The 22,215-nt window shown below is 43.4% G+C and overlaps 1 protein-coding gene across 11 annotated transcripts in view; it reads left to right on the top strand.

Moving 5' to 3' along the window:
- Positions 1-22,215, top strand: part of Lar (tyrosine-protein phosphatase Lar) — a 424,567-nt gene that overhangs the window by 337,494 nt on the left and 64,858 nt on the right. Inside the window, exon 5 of one of the 11 annotated variants that reach the window (XM_069052724.1) lies at positions 4,605-4,622. The exons of the other annotated variants lie outside the window; for them this stretch is intronic. Within the exon in view, the coding sequence (XP_068908825.1) occupies positions 4,605-4,622 (18 nt within the window). The remainder of the gene's footprint in view (positions 1-4,604; positions 4,623-22,215) is intronic. 11 annotated transcript variants of the gene reach the window in all.

The raw sequence follows: 22,215 nt of genomic DNA, 5'->3' as shown, positions 1-22,215 counted from the left end.
GAGCGATTTTTGTCTCGTCCAATCGCATCGCATCGGACCAATTAAGAAATCCATCTGCCGATTCCGTCGTCGCACCTTCTTCCTCTCCGGAGTAATTCTTGATCCGCGTGCGAGACGGCGGTACAGTTTTTTGAGGCGCGAACATACCGCCGTAAATTCCATTTTCGCGTAACATCCGACTCGGATGAGGATTTAGTAAGCAGTAAAGTCCCATGTAGAAATAGAAAAGCGATATGAGAGTGAGGCCGTAAAATTTTTCATTACGCTAAAAGTACCTTCGATATATAAGAAAAACGATCGGCCATTATAAGCTTGTCATCCGCGACAAACTTTATCCATCGAGGGCGAGGAGAAGTCGAGATGTGCTTTCAAAACGTCCGACAATAAAAATCGCTTCGACGGCTCGCCATTGTTAATCCTGCGAGGGTTAATTTTCACGGAAACAAAGTCGACGGCGCCCTTATCGATCGGGGGTAGTTCTACGTGGGCGAAGGGCAAATCCGCTCCTGCACTTTTAGATTTCTGCTGCGGTATTTAATAGTTCTTGTATAACACTTTAATCCAAATCGAGTTTGTCTTGGGGAAGTTTTCTCGGACGCTGCGCTTTTATCGTTTATTTTCTCTCCGCCCGGAGGCTTTTCTCGTATGTCCCGAAACTTTCAAGGGATGATACTAAAACGGATTCGCTTTTGACCATTCTTTCGTGACACACACACACACACACGCGCGCGACCCCCAAGATTTAGGAATGCGTCCGACGTTCCTTTTCGCCGTCCCCCGGATCGTTCCTCAAGTTGCGCATTTTAATGACGTCGATTATTACGCCCGGACGATAGACGGGGTTGGGATGTGCGAACCGAACGTCCTCCCTCCACCCTCGAATAACAAATGCTCTCCGACCAATGAACGTCCACCTTTCGCGTACGCTAATTTCGAAAACGGCTACTTTATCCATTGTTTTTGCAAAATTGAATATGTTGTTCCCGTGTTTGTTCGCAACAACGTAAATATTTACCAAGTATTAATTAAACAGCAAATATTTATTGTGCCACGGGGGATGTATTCTTTGCGGGAGCGGACGTACGTGCGACTCGATTCGGACGGACGACTGCCGGCTGCTAAAGTGCACACACACCTGACGGTTTTCCGCAAACACACGGCCCCCATTCAATTTGACGTAACCGTTGCGGGACGCAAGCCCAAATTACCACTCATTTACCTCGCAACTTCGGCAATTTCAACCGCACGGTTTACACCGCCACCCTCGAAAAAACCCCCCAGGTGTATAACGTTATACGAGCCGCACTTAAAACCGCAACAAGCCACGATTTTCATATTCGGCTTCCTGGAGAGGTCCGTTTTATAACCGACTGCCGCACTTACGCCGCCCCCACGACCATAAATCAAATACAAACTGCGCGAAGAGAATGCCGTTTGAAGCGATTCATTATGGCTGTCATTCTTGCTTCGTTATGTCAATTCGCGTTATAATTTTTGGGAGGTGAATTAAGCTCAAAGCTGTCGTCCAAATTGGATTACTTTGATATAAATGACTGGATAATGATAAGTTCGCCGGCGGAAAAGTCAAAAATTACAGGGAGGAGCGCGGGCAAATGATAAAGGACAAATTCCGCCGGGGGCGCATTGATAATTTATTTTTTCGCAAAGGGAATGTTTCCAAACGAAATAATTATAATTCAAAATTAATTTCTTCCACTGTGGGCGAAACTGGAGAATATTTTCAACGTTAATGTTTTAACAGCGTTTTGTGCCGAACGAGGAATAACCTAAGCGTTGTTTGTTTTAAGTTAAAAAATGTATTCAGAATGTTAAACAAGCTGAATTTGCGAGGGCAGTTTTCTGAAATGATCAACATGTACAAATGGCTTTCACGGCACGGTACCTAATTAGTAATTACCAAACAGCAAAAAGGTGGGAACATCACCAATCACCAAGAGAAATAAAAGCGCACTCGTTGATTCGGTCGTAACTATTGTCACGTGTCAAAACTAAGTAGAACCCAACGGAAATAGTGACCAGCGTTATAAGAAACCAAAGAAGATCACTGCGGTTATGAAATACAACAAGCAACATTGATGGTGTTATGTAAAACAATAAATGAGAATATAATAAGTAATAAGACAAGACAACGGAAATAAGATGTTTTTGTGCAGTATCATAAAACTGGACTTTTTTTTGCTTATTATGCGTAAATTTGATAGTACACGCTATGGTTGTTTACGGGTTCCAACAGAATCTTGGATGGCTTACCTAGAACCTAAATACTATTTTTACTCTTACTAAATAATACGTTCATCATATGCGTTTACTGTTGTGTAATGCAATTCGTTAGTCACAGCCGTGAGTAATTACTCCACGAGTTCAGTCACAGAATTGCATCTGCAACTGATCACACAGACTGTATTCGTGTAGCGTAATTATCTTAAAATATCATAACATGCGAGTCTTCGTACTTTTTTAATTTAAAAAATTGAATAAACGAATTTCGATAGTAAAAACGATGAAATTTCTAGATCGTACAATAAGTATTGTATTCTGCTCGCATGTACTGGCTATTACTCACGTAAATGGGGAACAGCCATTACACGCTTGATGAATAATATACTGTTTCCCATCAAAAATTATGTATGAAGAATATTTCAATGATCTTAATGCAGTCATTTAAAACTACCCCTGATAACTTTAAAATAATGTTTGATTTTAAAAACAAAGCATTCAGGACTTCCTTGTAATTAACTTGAAAGCGTAGATGTTAATGACAGTCCTGATCCACTTTCATTGTTAAAATCGATGACGATTTCTACGCATGTGTTTCATACACATAGGCTGATGCCTACGATTGAACTTAAATTTGCAAAAATTAAAAAACCGTCCATTATTAAAATTTACATTAAAACTAAGATTAACCGACGGCTGCTGTATATTCGGCAGTTAAGGAAAAAAAAAATATTGGTTGAAATTAATATTATCAGGAAATGATAGTCAGTTTTTATTTATTGTTTATTTGAGTTTTTGTTATAAAAATGAACGATCAATATGCACATCCGTGGTTTGGTTCTAATCAAAACGATGAGAATTCGACGGAATGACGAGTGAGTCTATGTATTTATTACTGTATCACATCAAAAATCACGAAAATCAATAGAAAGCCATTAATGCGGTGAGTAGTACTTTCATTAAGAACACATTACGGTGTGCACGTCATTTTCTACACAGTCTCGTTCGTCTAAATGACTTCGTCAGTGTATTATTCCTGTCCGACGATCAAAAAAAATTAATAGATTTTTTAGAGGGTATCATATTGGACCCTCGGGACGTCGATCTGACCGTTTTATCTCCACCTATCGTTCTTAATTTCCCGCGGCCCCAAACTCACCCTCCCATTACCCGACCAATTAAAACCGATCGAAAAGCTTCCCCCGGCCAGACAAGGAGAAAGAACTGGACGGCATGTGTGCGCAACTTTCCCGATTTGGATCCCTTTTCCGAAGGCAGGACTAATGGTGGTTACGGTCGTAAAGAACGGTTTTACAACTGACTATGGGTCTATAGGTAGGGTACAGACCGCGACAACGATTACGTTTTATGACGGCTTCGGCACGCTCGGAAATATAACGTTGACAGCCATTATAATAGACCAGGATGGCCAAGCAATTACAATCCCGAACGCGGAATTGCTCCCGGGGAATTGCGGAACGCGTCCGAAAATCCGAACGGAATAAATTCCGATTTGTCGAAAGGGGCCGTGTGCCGTTCGCAAACGCGCCTCGGGGTCTCGTTTCGTCCCGAAAGTGACACTTTGCAAGCGGTAATGCAACGTTACGTTACGCAAACGAGGGTCATTCTTTTAAATATGCCGTCTCCGGGAGGCGGTGGACGTGCGGTGGTTTCGTTCCTCTCCTTCCTGGGAACGATAACGTTCCTGCCGCGAACCGCGAACTTCCTCTAATAAATGGTAATTAAGAGAGCGCCGGCACTCGCGAAGTTCACATCGTAAGTTGAAACTTTCAAGTTGGGAGTCACATGTGTAACAAATTCTCGAGCAGTTGTACGAGGAATAATTGTGCTCCGCCGCACAATTTCTGCGTCCGTTCGCTCGCATCGCAATCCTCGAAACGGCCGCGCTGATGCGTTTATTTTGCCGACACCAAACTCCCAACTATTCCAAAAGGTCCAGAGAAAAGATTAACGGATTCTGGAGGCGGCCGACGACGTCACTGGATGTGGGCAAAATCTGACGGTGAAGTGTGCCAGCAACTGGCAAACTTGTACGCGACACAGAAAGGCGGTAAATATTTAACGAGTGCTGTAAACACAGATACAGATCTAACACAGGACCTTTTTATAACTTTGACCCGTTAACTCCCGAAACTGGAAGGGATGTTCTACTGACGTCAACCCTTCCAGCCCTTTACCTCTCAACAATCGCCCCACGGTGTCAACTCTTCTCTAGATAAGAAAGCAAAAGCGTTCAAACAAAATTTAAACCGAAGATTCTTCTAGTGTGAAACTCGCACTAGGGGAACCTCCCCATGTCCCAGTTCTTGTTCTACTTACTAGAAAATGTTGTTTTTCTTTTTTAGTGCGCCGCGGTGGATCCGGTGAGTACATCTTGACATCGTCACCAGCTCAATTTCGATGCTAGCCCGTAAGTCCATATGTGTCAGCTTTGGTAGTGGATGAGCAGCGGCCTTCTCGCGTGTGAGGGACGTTATCGATTGGAGAGGGTTTTTCTCTCTCGTTGCGTCGCTTGCGGTCCTCGACGGTTCGTCGTTGTTCCGTCTGGAGCCGGATCCGTTCCTGTCACGCGAGTCCTGACCCGGAATAGTTCGGATGCGTGCGCGATCCCGTTTTCGACCGGAGAAAATCGCACCGAGGTAATTAGGTATGTGTTGCGTCCCGTTCCGGTCTTTGTTGATCCTAGCTCCGGGTCTCTGGAGGGCGTTTCACCTCAACCGATGCAACCGAACAGTTCGTCTTTGTCCGGGTGCATTCGATCAAGGATTAAGAGTAACTGGGGGAATCCCGGTACGATTTCTCAAACGTCTAGCCCGAACCGAAGCTCTAGACGGACCCCTCCGCTTCGATCCGTCAAATCGGGAGTATTCTTCGTTGTTATCCTGCTTGTTCCATTATAAAAATTTATCGAGCCTCGGATGGCTAGACCGACCATCGTTCTACGAGACAACTTGCACCTCCTTAATTTCGAGATTTCTCCTGAGGGACCGGTTTTGGTGGAACGCAACTCGGCGGAGTTGTTTGACCGCGGCAAAAGTTGAGGCAGTTGCACATCACCGCTCCATTTCAATTATTAAATTCATCGGTACGGTTCGTGGGTGTCTGTTGCATCTTTCATGCAACCGCGTCTGTTGGGGTCGGTCGGGTTGGCTTTGACTTGTGGAGGGTTGTGCGTGAATTGTGATGACCGGGTTTTGACAAAACAAAGCAAGGAACGGAGTTATTAGCATATTATACCGCAAACTGTTAAGGCCCGCCAAGGAGCGACGGAGCAAGAACAATGTGATTAGAGAAATTCGACTCGGACGTGTTTTGCATCGTAATTTAAGTGGAGGACGAGTGCCGTTCGGACCGCAAAAAATCGAACGGGGATGTCGGGAAGATCTCGGGCTTAGTCTCTTTTTAAGCGTCAAGTTTACAAACTGACCGCTAAGCCGGGTTCGAGTGTGGCGGTGCGATGTTACAGCAGTTTCGTACATTCTTGTACGTCGTGTTAAGCAAAGCCGCAGCGGATTACAGTCGTACAATAGTGCTGTAGTGGGTTCCGCATTATTTCTCTAACTGCTTTCAAGAGGGTGTTTATTTTCGAATTTCGCTCTGGAGTGTGCAGCGGAGTTTCGCTCCTCGCAATTTTTCCTTGAAAAGAAAATAGAAATTACCGGCAGATCTTTATGCCAAGTCTTATTCGTTCTGTTGGATGAAAAGATTTGTGGCAGCTTGTAAAGGCACCAAGAAGAAATTTGCACTCAAGTGATACACCGGTCCTGGTTTCCCACCGTGCAAAGTCCAAATCCATAAAAAGAAAAGTTTGAAGCAAAACAATTTCTGCGTGATGAAGTGATGAAAGAATCTTCGGAACATGACTGTCAATGGTTGTCTAAAATATTGTTTCTGGAAACATTGCAAACAAAAAATCAAACTGGCAGCCATATTTTCAATTTAGAACGCAAATTCTTCTATCATATTTTTTTTTCTCCTCGAAAAATCTTTAATTAGCTTTCGTTCTTCCTAAATTATTGATTCTGAAAGGCTTTTCTACCCTCTTCTCACTTCCATTCTTATTCAATTCGTACTATTATGATTCGATTGAGCGTAAATCCGGAGTTTGAGATGGCCCCTTCATAGTTTTTAATACGTGACACTTTTTTTCCTTCACCGAATAGTGTTTCCGCAAAGTTGAGGTGTCTTTTGGTTCATTATCTTGCATGAACGTGAAACTTTTACCAATTAACCCGCTACTCTAATCCGAGAGAACAATCCCACTTTGTTTCCCTGGTAGTAATTTTGAACCCTTAGTCTTTTATTTCTGTTACTGATTAAATAACTTATTTAATCATTGGCTTAAACACATTGGTCCTTCGAGCCGGATATGAGTGGTCGAAGACAATTGTCTAGGTGGGTGATTGGAGACGTCTGTGATCGATTTCCACCTCCTTGGAATTGGTATTAAAAAGTATGCTCGAAGAAGTGATAGTTCCATCGAATACATTAAATATGAATGTCGTCAGTTTGAATTTGTTTATGTAATCGTGTTGTAATCTCGGAGGAGAAGGATGTGGTACATACGACATTACTGTCAACAATAACGACTGGTCGGGCTGTTAATACGACGACAAAAAGATCCAAATAGAATCGACTGTTGAATTTCGCGAGTTGTCGGAGATGTTGCGTCAACCTAGCCGCATTTGCATCACAATATCGTAAAACAATCTACCCTTGTTGCATGATGCATCCCGAAGTGCACATCTTCGTTTTCTGGCGGAAACGTTCGTTACGGTTCCAATTAGAAGCCGCAGACGTCATGTCTGAAGTTTAGAGTTGCGGCGAGAGCAAGGCAGCCGTTGAGGGTTTTATCGTTTGTTAAAACGTCTACCGAACGGCGTTCCGGTTTCGATGCGTTAATTAGCGGGTGACGCCTTCGACGGCGCCGATAACGAGGACGGACCGTAAGGAAATGCGGCGTCGGGACGCCCGGAGCGCGGAACACGGTCCCGAACAACGGGGCGTGCTGCGTCCGTCTTTCGTGTAATTGCAGTATTCACCGTGCACAATACACCGACGGGCGTAAATCAAACTACAACACACGCTCCCGTGTAATAACGCTTGTTCTTCCCTTTACAACGGCCCTGCAGGTTGTCGCCTCCTGGAGATATTAATATCCGTTTTTATGCGCCGATGCCTGACACGCTCCCTTGCACACACATACATGGGAACCTCAGTTAATACGCTTCGTAAACATATTAATTTACGTCTTATTAGCGGCACGGCCCGGCTTAATTAAATTTCGGTTTTGCGAGAATAATCGTCGGATCTGTGCTCCAGGAGGTGAGCCGCAAGTGCGGCTCGGTCCATCGGATTAAGGCTGAAACTGCACGATCATTTTCAATTCGTTTCGTTTCTACTGTCTCGCTTTGCAAAAAAGTGATCCTATTTAAAACTATTTTCTTCGATAATTACCACTCCATTTTCGAATGTTGCTAGGGCTTTTCTGGGATAGAAAATCGCTTTCCACGTGAGCAATTTTCGATTGTGGGAAAGAGAGAGAAATCACAGGTGCGTTATCGGGACTGTATGTAGGGTGAATGAGAATGTGCAACCAGATTCTTTTCAGTGCTGCTTTAGTGATCGTTCTGTGAGAAGCTTTTCGATATCATCAGGAAGACAAAGAGTGCATCAACTCAAAGGAACAATTATCAAATAGCCGCTTTGTAGAAGATTATCACCACTTCGTGTGGGATTAACTTCGTTTAACAGATTGTCATCCGGAAAGCACCAAACTGCTGATTGACGTTTCGGGTCCGGATTAAACTGATAGATTCAAGTTTCATCATCTGTTATAATGTCAAAGATACAGCAAAAGTGACTGTTCTCAAATGTATTAAGCGTTTCCTCCATAATAAAAATACAATTTGAACATTTCTCTGAAACTTGACGTTATTAAGTGAAGAATCTAATTTACTGCAAGAGCATAAGAGAACAGCGTCTATGAAAGTTTTGTAGTTTTCACCATAGCAGATTCTGTGAGAACTAACTTGAGGGTGGAGTGAAATACGTACAACGTCTGACGAAATACAAGACCAAGGAATTCCTTTAATTTGACAATCTAAAATGTTGTCCAAAATTATAATGTAAAATTCTTTTTGTGATATCTAGTTGTTAAAGGTGGCTTGCCGGACAGTTTGTCACCATGTAAACAACCTCATAACGGCCGGAGTCCGTTAAGTGTTGAACAAATCTGACAAACAGCAGCAAATGTAGACAAGATCGAAGATGATGCTTCACAATTTTAACACTAACACAAGCGGAATTTCCAGGCAATAACGATGAACTCACTTCCGAACATCGGGAATATCTTGATTGCGATTTTTTATTGATTTCATTCATTCATTTTCAACGGAAAGTTAAGCGTTGAACAAATCTGACAAACAACATTGAAACAATTTTTTTTCACAAACGGTTGACATGACGACGACCTCCACACACTTATTAATCATTCGGTTTTTTCGATGGCGTTGAAAAAAATTTATTTCAAAAAGATAATTGTGACGTAGAGATATTACAAAAACTATTGTACAATACACATCCGTTAGGGTCTTTACTGCCTCGCCAGTATTATTCGACTCACTCTACGAGCTCGTCTCACAAAATCTCTGGCTCGGCAGTAAAGGCAGTAACGGTCTTCTACTGTAAAATACTATATTAAATGCATACCAAGATTGGTAAGGCAATGACTATCATTTTTATCTGTAATTTTTACAAGATTTTTTTTTTTTTTCAATAAATTCCTCACAATAAATTATCTCGGAATGTAGAGAACATATAAGTTGAGAAAAATTCTTAGTTGACAAAATTTAACGTAGAGTTTTTTGCACAAATCGTCTAAAAGCATACGTAATATCAAGATCTGATAAGTATAATCAAAAACTTTGGGGATAATTTACTTCTGAAACTTGCCTTGTTCAACGTATCCTGTGAAAGAGACAACGAATCAAATTTAGAAAGGTTAGGCGACAAACAGAGAATAAGATATTATACACGACTTTGTTAAACAGCTGACCTTCTTACAAAAATTTAAAAAGGACGCTTGGCAAAAGAACTCGATCTTAGTAAGATTCTGCCGTAAGTTTGGCTTTATAAATATCAAAGAGTTTTTTTCTGAAGATACATTGCTTTAATAAAATACATAGAAGGCTTTCTGAAATGTGAAAGCATTTTCTAAATATGCAGTTTTTTTAGTTTTTGTCTTCAACTTGTCAAGACGTATTCTTTCCTTTGTGTTCTTTATTGTTCGATTTAAATTCACCGGGTCAGAACTGTAACTCGCCCTTCTCGTCTTGCGGCTATCTTGTAGAATTTTTTAATGAAAAAATATCCTGGATTGTTGTTTGTCTCGTTGTGAGAAAGGTTCCGTCGCACCTACTCACCCTGCTTAATTAACGCCTGCAGCTGACATTCTTTCGCGGGGCGCTCGCCATCTATTTCGCTTTGTTTCCCCTCTCTCGACTTAATAAACTGCATCATGTACTCCCTTAACCGTGGTTACATTTTTGTTTATGTAATAATGCCACTTCATAGTCGCACAAATACGTGCCGTAGTTAATCCGCTTCTGCTTTCCGCACACCCTGCTTCGTATACCTCCGAGAGGGTGTTTATTCGCATCCGTTGATGTTCGTTCAATGGGAATAATGACTCTTCCAACGAGATATTCTCACTGTTTAGAAGGTGTTAATTTTTCGAGCGTAACCAACACCGAAAATCCGCCGACTGTTCCCTCTCCCAAACGTGTTACGATAGCAGATACCAAAGTTTTTTGTGCGCCATGCAATCATTTTTGACATCACACGAAATTATGACCGGTCGTAACTCAAATGGTCGATGAAAAATGCACCAGATTAAATGTTTAAATATTCCAATAAGCCGATTTGAAATATAACAGGTGGAATCAAAGTTTAAAATGCATGAACATTTCAATGAACCAGAGCAAATGGCGGATATTACGTCGAATTTCCGTTTGAAATTCTTCGTTTTGTTAATTTTTAATAACGACACGCAAAAAATCAATTCCCTCATTTGTGCGGGCCCAAACTTTCCAACCTCGGCGTCGTCTATTGCACTACCGCCACCGTCCCTCGAGAGCGCTTGTAAGGGTTTAAATTTATTTTTATCGAAGGACTGCTCTCGTTTTCCGGAAAACGGCTTAATTTTGTTCCGGACCTTCATTATTCAATGCTAAGTTCAGTTTCTCATCAAAACGGGAATAACGAGCCCAAATTGGCTCAACATTATTATAACGATCCGGAGTCCGTTGTGTGCGCCTTTTGCAACCGATAAAGACGCCAAACCAGAACCGGAAAGAACTCAAAAATATGAAAGGGGTGCCCATCAGCCACCCACGTACGTCAAAAATCAAACTTGAATGCAATGCTGAACTTTTAAATTATTTCTAGCAGACCGAATCGGTTCGATTGACATTGTGGATGCGTCGTCGTTTTTCGAATTTCCTTCCGAGGAATAATCCTTTGTCATTTGGGCGAGGGTCAGGTGCGTTATTATATTTTCGTCTAGTTGAAATCTCACCATCTGCACAAAACAGACGATTCCTAATCATGTTTTCCAACCTGTGCTCTCGAGGTAAACACTTAGCCGCCCATCTGGTCCGTTATCCTCGTTATTTTTTGCGGCATCTCTCCCTTTTGCCCCGCGTTCCGTCCATGTTTTATTTATAGAGAAATTATTTCCTCGTCTGCTGGAAGTTCTTCTCGGTCGGGTTCTACGTTTACAAGACGCGTTTGGTTTTTTTTTCGGTGTACTGCACCCCAGACATCGATAAGATTGTTATTACATTCTTCAGGTGGCGTGAGAGGCTTCATCGCGGCAGATATGCGGCCGGGTCTCCGGGCAACCGGAATGAACACGCTGCCGCCACCGCCGCCGCCTCATCGTGCGCTTGATGGATGGCTAGATTAGCTAATTGACTAAATTAATTCTCTCTGTTAACTGAAGTATAACCGGGAGCTGTCCAATTAATACGAAATTACAGTCGTCTAATCCGGCCGCGATATTGCCATTGTCCCCCCGACTCCGGTGACGTATTTACAATGTCCGTGACATGTTGTCGTTAGCGATAAAAACCCATTGTACAGCCTCCAGTTCCCGTTCCCTCGCCCGGAGTTAATTTCGATATAAATGTTTGTACAGCGTCTGGGGTCACGCCGGTGTTTATGTTTGAAATTATTTCGTAAATAAACTCCGGCTTATCGGCGGATGCTCGCTCATTATTTAATCGGCGATTGTCTCGACGTTGATTCGTATTAACTCCGGATCGCCGGATTAATTAGATCCGCGAACAAAAGACGCTCTTCTTACGGGAGATCTCGCCTGGATAGCGTACGGTTATGGTAACTGCCGGATCCTGGACCGAAATCCGCACCCAACGAGGCCATTCCCGATGGAATCGTTCCTTTGGATGGCTGCGCCACATTGTTTCACTTTATTCCGGTATCAAATCTCTCACCGTTTCCTCATGCAACGATAACGGAACGTGTAACGGACTCATTTCCGCGTTATTAGTAGTTGTGCACTCCGGAGTCTCAACTTTTCACTGGAAGAAGTGTCGAGGTATCGATCCGGAGGAGTCGAGCTCGTCCTTCGTTTTTGGAAGTGCTAAACTGTCCCGAAACGTTGACATGGGTCCATCAATAAAGGAAGGGATCTCGACCGTTTCACTCTGCCAGAAACTTTACTCCGGTTAGAAAAAGGTGTTACATGCACACATCCTTTTCAACTTTGGACGGCATTGTTATGGTAATAATAGATCTATTCAGGACCACTTTCGTCGAATCATTAACGAGCGAAATATGTAGGAAGGAAAACGCGTCAACGGAATACTCCGACACAATGTTATTTCTCGTTTCTTGCAGGGAACGCGGCTTATTGCGATTTTCCGGCAATTAATTCTTAATTTTCTCATATAGATACAGCTGTCTCCGCGATTTTGATATTAAATTGTTCCTTCGGTTGCTGTGTGTGCCCGCCTCGAAATTGAATCAAATGTATTACCTACATCTTGCAGTGACTCCTTTTGTGTCGCATTTTTACAAAATACATTTGTCACTAACGATTTCTAAAGATTTCCGCTTTAACACTTCAATATTCTACATGTCGCGGAAGATTTCCACATTATTGGACTATTTTTGACGTGTTCGTTGTGTCGTTCTCCGATGAATTTTGTGGTCGTCTCCCCCATTACGACTTTGTCAACGATCGTGACACACGGACCAACACAACAACTCCTTTCACCACCGCAGCCATTAACATAATCACTTACGATGGTGACAGGATATGATGGAATCTTCGTGCGTGTTTATGCATTCGCGTTATGAACAGCAATCATCCCTGGCGACTCGGGCCAATCAATACTGCGTGCCGAGTTGACGGACGTCCGAGGATCGGTTTCGTATTACGAGGGGGTCACTTCCAAAATCTGACACGTTAAATCGCGGCGGCAAATTTTCACAAATTAGTGAATCACTCGGACGTGATCGAATCTCTCTCGGGCGAGACAGGAACGAGCAGGAAAACGTCCGGTTTTGTCTCTTCTTTTTCCGGGACGCGTGCACGCTTGCACAAACGTTAATTTACTGCATTTTGGTGTTTGTTTTTTAATGGTGTACGTGACCCGAGGCTTCGTACGAGGTTTTCCGCAATGTCCGGTGTAATTAGGCGGCGTTATTGACACCGGAGTGGAATTTAACACCGGTCCGTTGTCATTCGTGTTGAGCTCTTCGGAGATTTGAGCCGGATCGGGGGTCGAAATGGGACAGGTTTAGGCGTCTATTTGACGACGAGATCTAAACAGGTAGAGAATTACGTCTGCTCCGATTATTTTTAATTATAGTGTTTTCTCAATTTCGTTGTAGGTCGTAGAATTTTATTGCATATTATGAGCCATTAACTGGGACAATTTGAAAAGGTTGGGAAACGGCGCGTGCCATTTGCCGTACAATGCAAATATGCAAAATGTACAATACAGCCCTGCTTAAAATATTACCTGCTTGTGGTAAACTAGAATTTACAAACCCCGCAAGATCTTTAACTTAAACTACCATACAATTTTACGACCTACAACTAAATTGAGAAAACAGTACATTCGGACCTGCAACATCTGAAGACAACGCTTTCTGTAGTGCTCTCTTTCAGTGTTAAATGTTTTGTGGCAGAAGATAAAATGGAAAACTTTTTTGCTTAGGTCTAAACATCAGTGGTGCCAATTTCTTTTGAAGTACTCCGGTCAAGAAGTTTTTTTCTAGTTGATTTGTTTCTAGCAATGGTGAAGGAGTTGGTTTTTTTATCAGCATATTACTGTCGCTGATGAGGGTATTGTTAGCAGCTAGCAGCTGCGATAATTTTCATTTTAGACTAACTTTTGACTTAGAAAGTCCATCCAGAGTTTCTAGTCGAACCACGTATTTTCCAAACAGAAATGTTATCATATTTTAGAAATCAATTGTCTTTATTTGATGACCTAATTGACGCTGTGTAGGAATTCTAAAGTTTTTTTTTACCTATGTTAAAGTATTATCTCCATTTCTATGGTTGGATCAAACAATGTTTTCACCTTGGATATCTATTCATGGTTATAATTAGAATGGTACTAACAATAACATTTGATTCATAGACAATACTTTTACGTTAAACGCCTTCTCAGCACAAAACATTGAAATATTTTAGAAAGGTATAAAAAAAATCTATATAGAGAATGGTGTCCTTGTGTTTCATGATGATATTTTGGAACAATTTTGCCGCTCTGCTAGTTTCCGTGTTCGTGATAGAAAAATCTAGACGAATCGTCTGGTGGAATCTAGCAGATCTTAACGAACCGTTAACGTGCGACGTAGATGTAGAGGTAGTGTGACTTTGTACCCACCCCGCCCCCACTTCTTTTATTTTGCTGTATATGTTAGATGAATAGTTGTCTTGGCGTAAACTTACATTGTGCCTTCTATTATAGGATATTTCACCAATTGCCATAATATCACTTTAGAAACGGACGAAGGTATGTGCGCATTTTGCGAATGCCTTTCGATGATTCTTTGACAATTGATACTTTCGATATGCACTGCATGCCGTTCGTCCTGCGCCCTTAGATGCACCAATATCGTACACTCGCACCAACCTGAGCTTGACTTTTGGCACCCGATCACGCGTTCTCTCCCATCCAGATGTCGCTGGTGTGTTCTCTTTTCGCATTCATGAATTTATGCATGTAACTGGGATACAGTTGCAGGCATGCCACGTCGCACATCTACACAATGCCGAGGATCGTTTTCGCAGCGGGATTATGCGTCACATTTCGCATCAACGTCCAAATACCGTAAATAACACGTAATGGTCCTGCGAAAACTTCCATGCACGCCGTTGGCGGCGGTCGGCTCGCGTAATTCGTATGGATTTGCTGGAACGGGGCTAATATTCGGCGAGCGATGAGGTCAACGTTCCGACGGACGTACCGTCGAGATTTATTGTGTTATTGAAAATGTTCGGAACGACCCCGCCGTTTTTCGACACCTGACGAAGATCCGGCGATTTTTATCCCGGCAAATTGCCACGGACCGCCGTTATGGAAACGCGGTTAAAATTTAACGGACGTACGACGTGGGGAAGTCGTTGCAGCGGAGAAAACCGCCGGAATCGGGATCGATACGCGAAAGCTCGACATTATCCACTTGTGAATTTTGGTCCCCGAGTCGGCCATTGCCGCAACAGCTCGCCTCTCGTCCAATTCGACAGGATGGAGCCATTCCGAACAGTAGCGACACACAAATTTCCACCAGTTTTTCTTTTATCGTTGGCGAAACAAAGTGGAGCAAAAGTCGTCGACCCGGTGTTGTATCCATTAGTTCTAGATAATTCAAATAGAAAAGCTCGTTTTACTGCCCCATTCAGCTCCAGACAATCGACAATACACCGGCAGTTCCGTTAAAAGGTGGAAATGTATGTTCCGTTTCTGCGGCGATTTGTGCAGAGAGCACACACGCACCAACAATGGCGATTTTTGCCGAAGCGCGTAATTGGAATTTCATCAATATTCATGTGTTTACACCCTTTAAAAAAAAAAACCATTTCCGTTTTGTTCCCAATTTTTTTCCAGTTCACAATTCCCTGGCGCCGTATCATACATTAATAAATTCCGCAGGAATACGGAGCAATTAGTTCGGCCGGAATTCGTGTGGAATTCACGTTGTTTCCTGTATTTCAGGGGGAATTCTTTAAAGAACACTTGGTCGTTTTTTGTCTTTGTTGTTCTGATCGGATAATTGAACGGCCATTAGAGACTTGTTTTTATTACCTCGGGACGTAGAGAGAATTCCCGTGCCATTTTTGTGTACCGATTGCATTTTCTACAGTGATTCAATTCTAATCAAAGCGATATTTTAGCTCGTCTCGGACGAGGAGGAATTGGAAGGCATCTTCGGACGTGTCACGTGTCTGTCGCAACTTTAAACAAGAATTAATCCGAAGACGGTCCCGTTATATAATGTTGTCGTCCTCGATTAATTACCCGAGTTAGACAAACCGCGCCTCCCTCGCCTGTCATTTCACATAAGACAGTTTTCCGAATGGTTGAGGGGAACGAAGGAGGATCTCTTGGATTTTATCTCTGTTGAGAGAGCGGCGGGCTCGCTTTCTGATCCGACACAACTTTCTCGGTTTTAATACAGTCAATTAAAAGGCTATTTAGATTATTTTAACGGGGTTGCTGCATATCGTTAAGACTGCCGTCTCTCGTAAATCCATCCCGGGGGGTAATAAGTCCGCACGACGGCGGGCGACAGATGTTGCGAATTGTTTCGTACAAATTTGTGTATTCGAAGTAGACGATATAAAATTCAAAAGTTAATCTCGCGCGAGATTGGCACCGTCGCAGATGATCTAACTAACCCAGTTACGTAAGTCGAAACTAGAGTGAGAGGAGTGTTACTTAGGAGGAATTGCAACCACCACCACCACCACCCTGTAATGAAGTCGGCCTTCCGGTCCCCATGTATCATTCATCACGTCAACTGGGGTTTTACGAGTTTCTGCTGGAAATCGAGAAAGAATCACTGAAGGAAATATCAGATATATATTGATAATGAGATATTGAAGAGATAAAAATGATATAAAAGAATGGATTTTGTGAGGTAGCTGGCTGAAACAAGATTAAAGAGGCTTCAGAACTATTCCCCGAGGGAGGGCAAGAAAATGGGTGTTTCAGACGGCGGAGCGTCATCTGCCGACGCCCTCTCTACGGCGTGGAAGTAGACAAGTGTCGTCTTTTTACCCGGCCGGGGCGTAATTTTTTTCCGGAGAGGTTCGGTCCCGACCTGAACCCGGAGGCCAGGTGCAGGTGGTGTATTATTAGTGCATTTCCGTGTATTTATACGTCCAACTTGGAATGAAGAGGTCCACTGCGGACTCCCGGGAGCATTAAGTGTACTTTATTTGGCATGTGGCTGGAGGTTACAGTTTAATATCTGCGGTTCAGTGGTCGTCATTCATTTCACTTAGGGAGGCGGCGGCACCCTCGCTTTCCTCCCTCGTGCCTATTGCTTGCTTTATTGCCGCTTCCTTCACTCTACATTACACACTAATTTATTATTTGCCGCTGCGAATGTCGTCCCTTGGAACGTCTCCACCTAAGGCTTTTTTATTGGGACGAGATTTTTTGCCATTTCGCCACGTCGCCTAATTGGCCAAGAGTACACTCGACTAACCCGAAAATGTCCCTGCTGCAGATGGACAAGCAAGGTCATCACCATCCCTCCTCTGACCTTGTCGTAAGTCATTACCGTGGTAACTTGCCAAGATTTCTTCCGTATTCGAGAAGTTTTAGGTTTCAGAGAAGGAACAGTCGGCGCTTGACCCTTAACCACATGTTTTCCACCAGCTCTAGATCCGGCTAAATTGCTGGCCGCAACCGGATTGAGCATACATGAAACATACCTAATTATTTCTTGGTCAATTCTCGTGATCTTTCTATCGTCCAACGTTACGAATTCTGAAGTTGGGAGTCATGGGACAAGCCTTCTTTCTTCTTTTTGTTTCACAATTTCCAGGTTAAACATTTTTTTCATTCGTTTTTTATTTTCTTAGTTATGAATATTTACCATTAGCAACCGTGACATTATCCCCTTTTTACTCGTTTCGTTTATCTGTCCTTGCTCGAGTTCTCCTCTTGGTGGGCAGTGTTTTGGAATCGGATGGGGTGACCCCACGGCCGCTTTAACGCATTGTGGTCTCTGTTATGCGTCAGCGAGCCGGCGCCCTGGATGCGAGTTTTAAAACGAATTCATAATAAGGTTTCGTGAAATTACGCGTCGTTTATCTTAATGGGCAAAATGCCGCTTCTGGGTTCACCGAAAATGACCTGAGCTTCATCTTTTTAAATGAAAATCATAATTCTATTATTCGGGCGAATCTGGAGCGCGAATCTCGTCGCCGGTGTTACGCCGGGATGGCACGCTCGACCATCGATCTTTCTTCGGGCGCCGTCGAAATCTATAAAGGAACAGGTCCGTTCGGAAAATCTCGCCCCGTCGGTGTCACATCGTATGGATTTTTTATAGTGGTGCGTTTGTTCTACGTGACGTTGCGATGTCAAGATGTCCCGAAGCGTTGCGTCATTAATCTTGCAGCATCCAACAGGAGTAACGTTGATCCTGTAATCTGTGTCTCCCAGGATTTATCTCTCTTTGTCCGACTGTCGCTCATCTATCGGTCCGTTCGTGGCCATCACGTTTGAACGGAACACAACAAAACCGAAAACGTGCCGCGTCCCACTTTTTCTTCTCGGCCTAATCAGGGAGGCGGCGGCTATAAAAGTTTGTGTTTTAATCCCGTGCAGCATATGGCGGCGGTGCTGGTTTAATACATGTATAAATCCGGGCCGCCCCTTGCGGCGATAAAAAGGGTGCGAGGTTAGAGCATATTTCGGACGCATCATCACGTATACAAAATGAGTTACGGTGTGGGGGAGATACATCTGGAATAATACTTATCTGTTATCACAACGGATCAATACTTAAGGTCGGCCCGATTTTGTTCCAACTTTCGACTTCATAAAGCCTTTGCAAAGCGTTTACACGCCGATAGAGGATGTAACTGTGCCGTTATCCTTGGCCTTTCTGCTCATTAAATCCTTCTGCTCTCGCGATACTTCCAAAGAACTGCCGCCGCTGCTGTTGTTTGCACTCTCTTCGCCCACAATAAACCGAACGATGCAAGTGCTAATAAGTTGCAGACGCGACCCTAGCAAACACACACACACACCAGAGGCACTTGTTTTTATTTTATTTTTTTTGTAAATATTTGTTACGGCGTTAGCAAGGAAAACATTTCAATGCTCAATTTGGAAAATACAAATAAAAAGTTCTTTTCATACAAAAAAAAAGCAATTGCAATAAAAATTATATTTGCTTTTGCATGTCTCCAGTGAACTTTTTTTTTGACAAGGCGCCCTCAAAAACATTTCAAGCTCAGACGACACATTTATTGAAGATTTTTTTACATTGTTTAAATAACGTTTGTTCGGTTTAATTCATTTAAATAAATCTGTATAAACAGGGACATCTAATTTCATTTAATCATGATTAGCTCCACGCTACAGAAATTTAACTTAAACTCACATATTGCACTTTCGCTTGTTATTCACCGTCTTCACTCGCTAATAGAAATAATTGTTATTATCACTGTCACTGTGTGCCGCGAGTCGGCTTGTTTTTTCTGATGATTTAGGAAATATTTTGGGAATTGTCAAAACGGTGAGCCAACCCTTCGTTTTTTTATCTTGACAACATCACCTCCGCATGCGACACAGGCACGGATTAAAGAGAACACTGTAAACGCATCCCGATTGTTCTTCGCTCGTGATTTGTACATGATGGAGTCCAACTATATCTTATTAAAATAAGCTAGGAAAGGAGGATTTGTGGACTTGAACGGTTTTCGTGGTTCTTCGGTTGTCGGTGCTGTCAGACGTTTTTTTGCATCGGATAAACGCCGGAGAAGCGTCTTTAAATTTGTAAAATACATCTGCCAGTTATTTATTTCGCGTTATGATTGGAACCTCGACCGTCGGCGTCGCCCAAGCGATCCGGAATGATCATCGACTTCTTCTATTGTCAGAAATTGGTCCATTATTCGCCGGTTTGGAGTGGTATTGAGGACCGATCCCGTGAATAAGTTTATTGAAACGGTCGAGATATGCAAAGCAGGCTCCGTCGAGGTCGGCGTCCTGACCCGCGTCCTGTTGCCTTCATATCGGAATTTTGGCCAGACCGTCCGCATCATAACATCCATATTACCCTGCGGTCAGAGCGCGCTTCCAGAATCTTAACTGCCCAGTTGGAGTTAGTTAACGCCAGGACAAACGATGTTATGTAGCCGGGTATTTCAAAAACGCCGCACGCGTCATACCCTCTGGTGCGGCGACGGCAGCGGCTGTCCATCTCCACATACATATACGTTTGCCCCGTCTTCATTTACCGTGTTTCATCACGGCGGTGGCTTTACGTGACCGGAAACGGGGGATCGCGTCGGATACGGGACTTAATTGGACCAATTACGCCAATTACTTATGTTATTACACTTTGCACAAAACAAAAATTAATCGCCGCGGTACCGAATGCGAAACGACCAATTACCCCGTGCGCCGAAATTGCTTTTATCGGTTCGGGGGTGAAAAGAGCGACAAGGAAAAAAACCAATCAGTTTCCAAACGCAATTGGACGGGTCAGTTATTTTTTCTCGTTGCAACGTCAAAATGAAAATCCTGAAAAAATGTGATTTACGCCCGAGCACGATGGCCCACGGTGATGATAAGGATAATAAAGTATGGACGAACGTAAACATGAAAAATAATTTTTTCGATTAGGCACGTGTGCGTTGGAAGTGCTGCCCCCCCCTCTCTGAAAATTATAATATGGAGAGGAGCTTTCCAAGCTCCCGCTGCAATGTCAGGCAATGAGCCCGAGCGTTGGGAGATTTTTCCGTTTTCGTTTGCGGCCTCGATAAATTATTTCCAATATGGCACTTATCGTGCCGGTCAGCCGCTAATTATCCTTCCCGGGGGTAATGGCGCGCACGCTTTTTTGTGCGACTTTCCTCCATTATTCAGGACATTGTTCAACGTGTGCCGTCGCATGGTCCGTCCACATTTCGGCGGCGCCTTACTAATTCACCTCATCGCCGTTTTATCCGTTGATACGGTCGCAATTAAGAATGTGTAATGACCGTTGATAAAGTCCTCATAAATCCGTCTGGCTGTTTTCGTTCTGGAAGCGGCGGCTGGGGCGGTGGCGGCGACGGTACACGCCACGTTATGTCGGGAACAACTTCACCGTCGCCGCTTCACATGCAAATGGAAACGTGCAGGTCGAAATTAATTAAAATGAAAATGGGATTTCGGCCGATTCGCAAAATAATCACAGACCGATCGACGTTAATGTAGGTTAACGGCGTTGTTGTTATTACTTTTGCGGTAACGTTTCGCATCAATTAAACAATTTTCCCTTCACAAAGAACTGGGAGTTGCAACGCTGTGTTTTCCCTGTGATTGTCGCAATAAAAGCTTATTACTCATTACACAAACTGAAACGTTGATTGACATGTTTTCGACGTTGTCCGCGTCCACCGATCGTAATTAATTGCAATTTGATTTCTACAGACTGCATCAATATTCATGCGGAAGTTGCATAAACAATATATCATTATTTGTTTACGCTCGGCCATCGATATTTTAAATTGCGAACGATGTTAATGCAAACAATAAACTTGGGCTTACGCGTTCGCCGGAATCGTTTTGATGTCCACATAAAAATTCCGCTTAATAGCGGCAGCGACACCGTTCTGATATAAAAAAAAAATTGTTATCGATATTTTATATCCATAGGTAAGTCAGCGCTTTATGATCCCGCGGAAATATAGGCCGCCCCGCATTCAGACTCCCATAAAAGATTCTTTAGTAATGGCAAAGAAGGATAATCGCCACTTATTGGGCTTGAAGAATTTTTCACAATCGCTTGTGTTCAATAAACCACAGAGAAAAACCGCCCCAACGAGCTTCCACTTGTCCCCGCGCTATTTTTTAATTTTTTTTCTCGTGGAAAATTTGTTCCGTTGCTCCCGAGGCGGCTGCTTGTGAAAAATCCTCCCGGATTCCGCATCAGCAAGATTTCTTCGATCCTGCTGATGGTAGATTTTTCTTTCGACAAATGCCTTATTGTCAGACAACAGCATCAAAATGGTTGTCATTTATTACGAGATTATGATGAGTCGACTGGCGCGCCGCCCCCGCGGGCGCTATCGCGAAAAACTCCGGACTAATCTTATCGGTGGTTCAGGTTCAGTCGTGTATTAGGTGGGACAAACGGACGTATTAGATTATTGATACGGCCGGCCCGGGGGTGGCGTTCACGGGGACTTGTTCCATCGCGGCAGTGATTACGATAGCGCGCGCTTTGGACGTTTTCCATTCCGGATTTATCTCTGCGCTACATTGAGCTCAGTCCTGCGACCAAATCGACATCTCAATATGACGATGGCGGCGGCGGCGATGGCAGCGTCGTGTTTGCCCACTTTGTACAATGACGGTCGCAGTCGGTGAACCGTGAAATGTACGTTGCATATTAAAAATGGCTGTTCGACGACGGCGCCATTAATCTTCCTCCTTCCAGTCGACGGGATGAAAATTGACGTGTTCAAGTCCGGCGAAAAAAGAAATCTTCAACAATCTCCGTCATTAACGTTACCCACCGGTAACGATGCGGACTGCGATAGTTTTGTTTTTTTCGCGCGGGGACGTCGACTTAACGCCGCCCCCGGCTCGGGGTTTTGATCTCCTTATCTCGTTGCGGTATTATGAAACACATTTTCGGTAGTCGGATTGTTTCGGCCAATTAGGGTGCGTCTCGGCA

Source organism: Tenebrio molitor, chromosome 1 (genome assembly GCF_963966145.1).
Source record: "Tenebrio molitor chromosome 1, icTenMoli1.1, whole genome shotgun sequence".
NCBI classification, from domain to species: Eukaryota; Metazoa; Arthropoda; class Insecta; order Coleoptera; family Tenebrionidae; genus Tenebrio; species Tenebrio molitor.
Note: the sequence above shows the minus strand (reverse complement) of the source record. Positions and strands in the feature narration are given on the sequence as shown.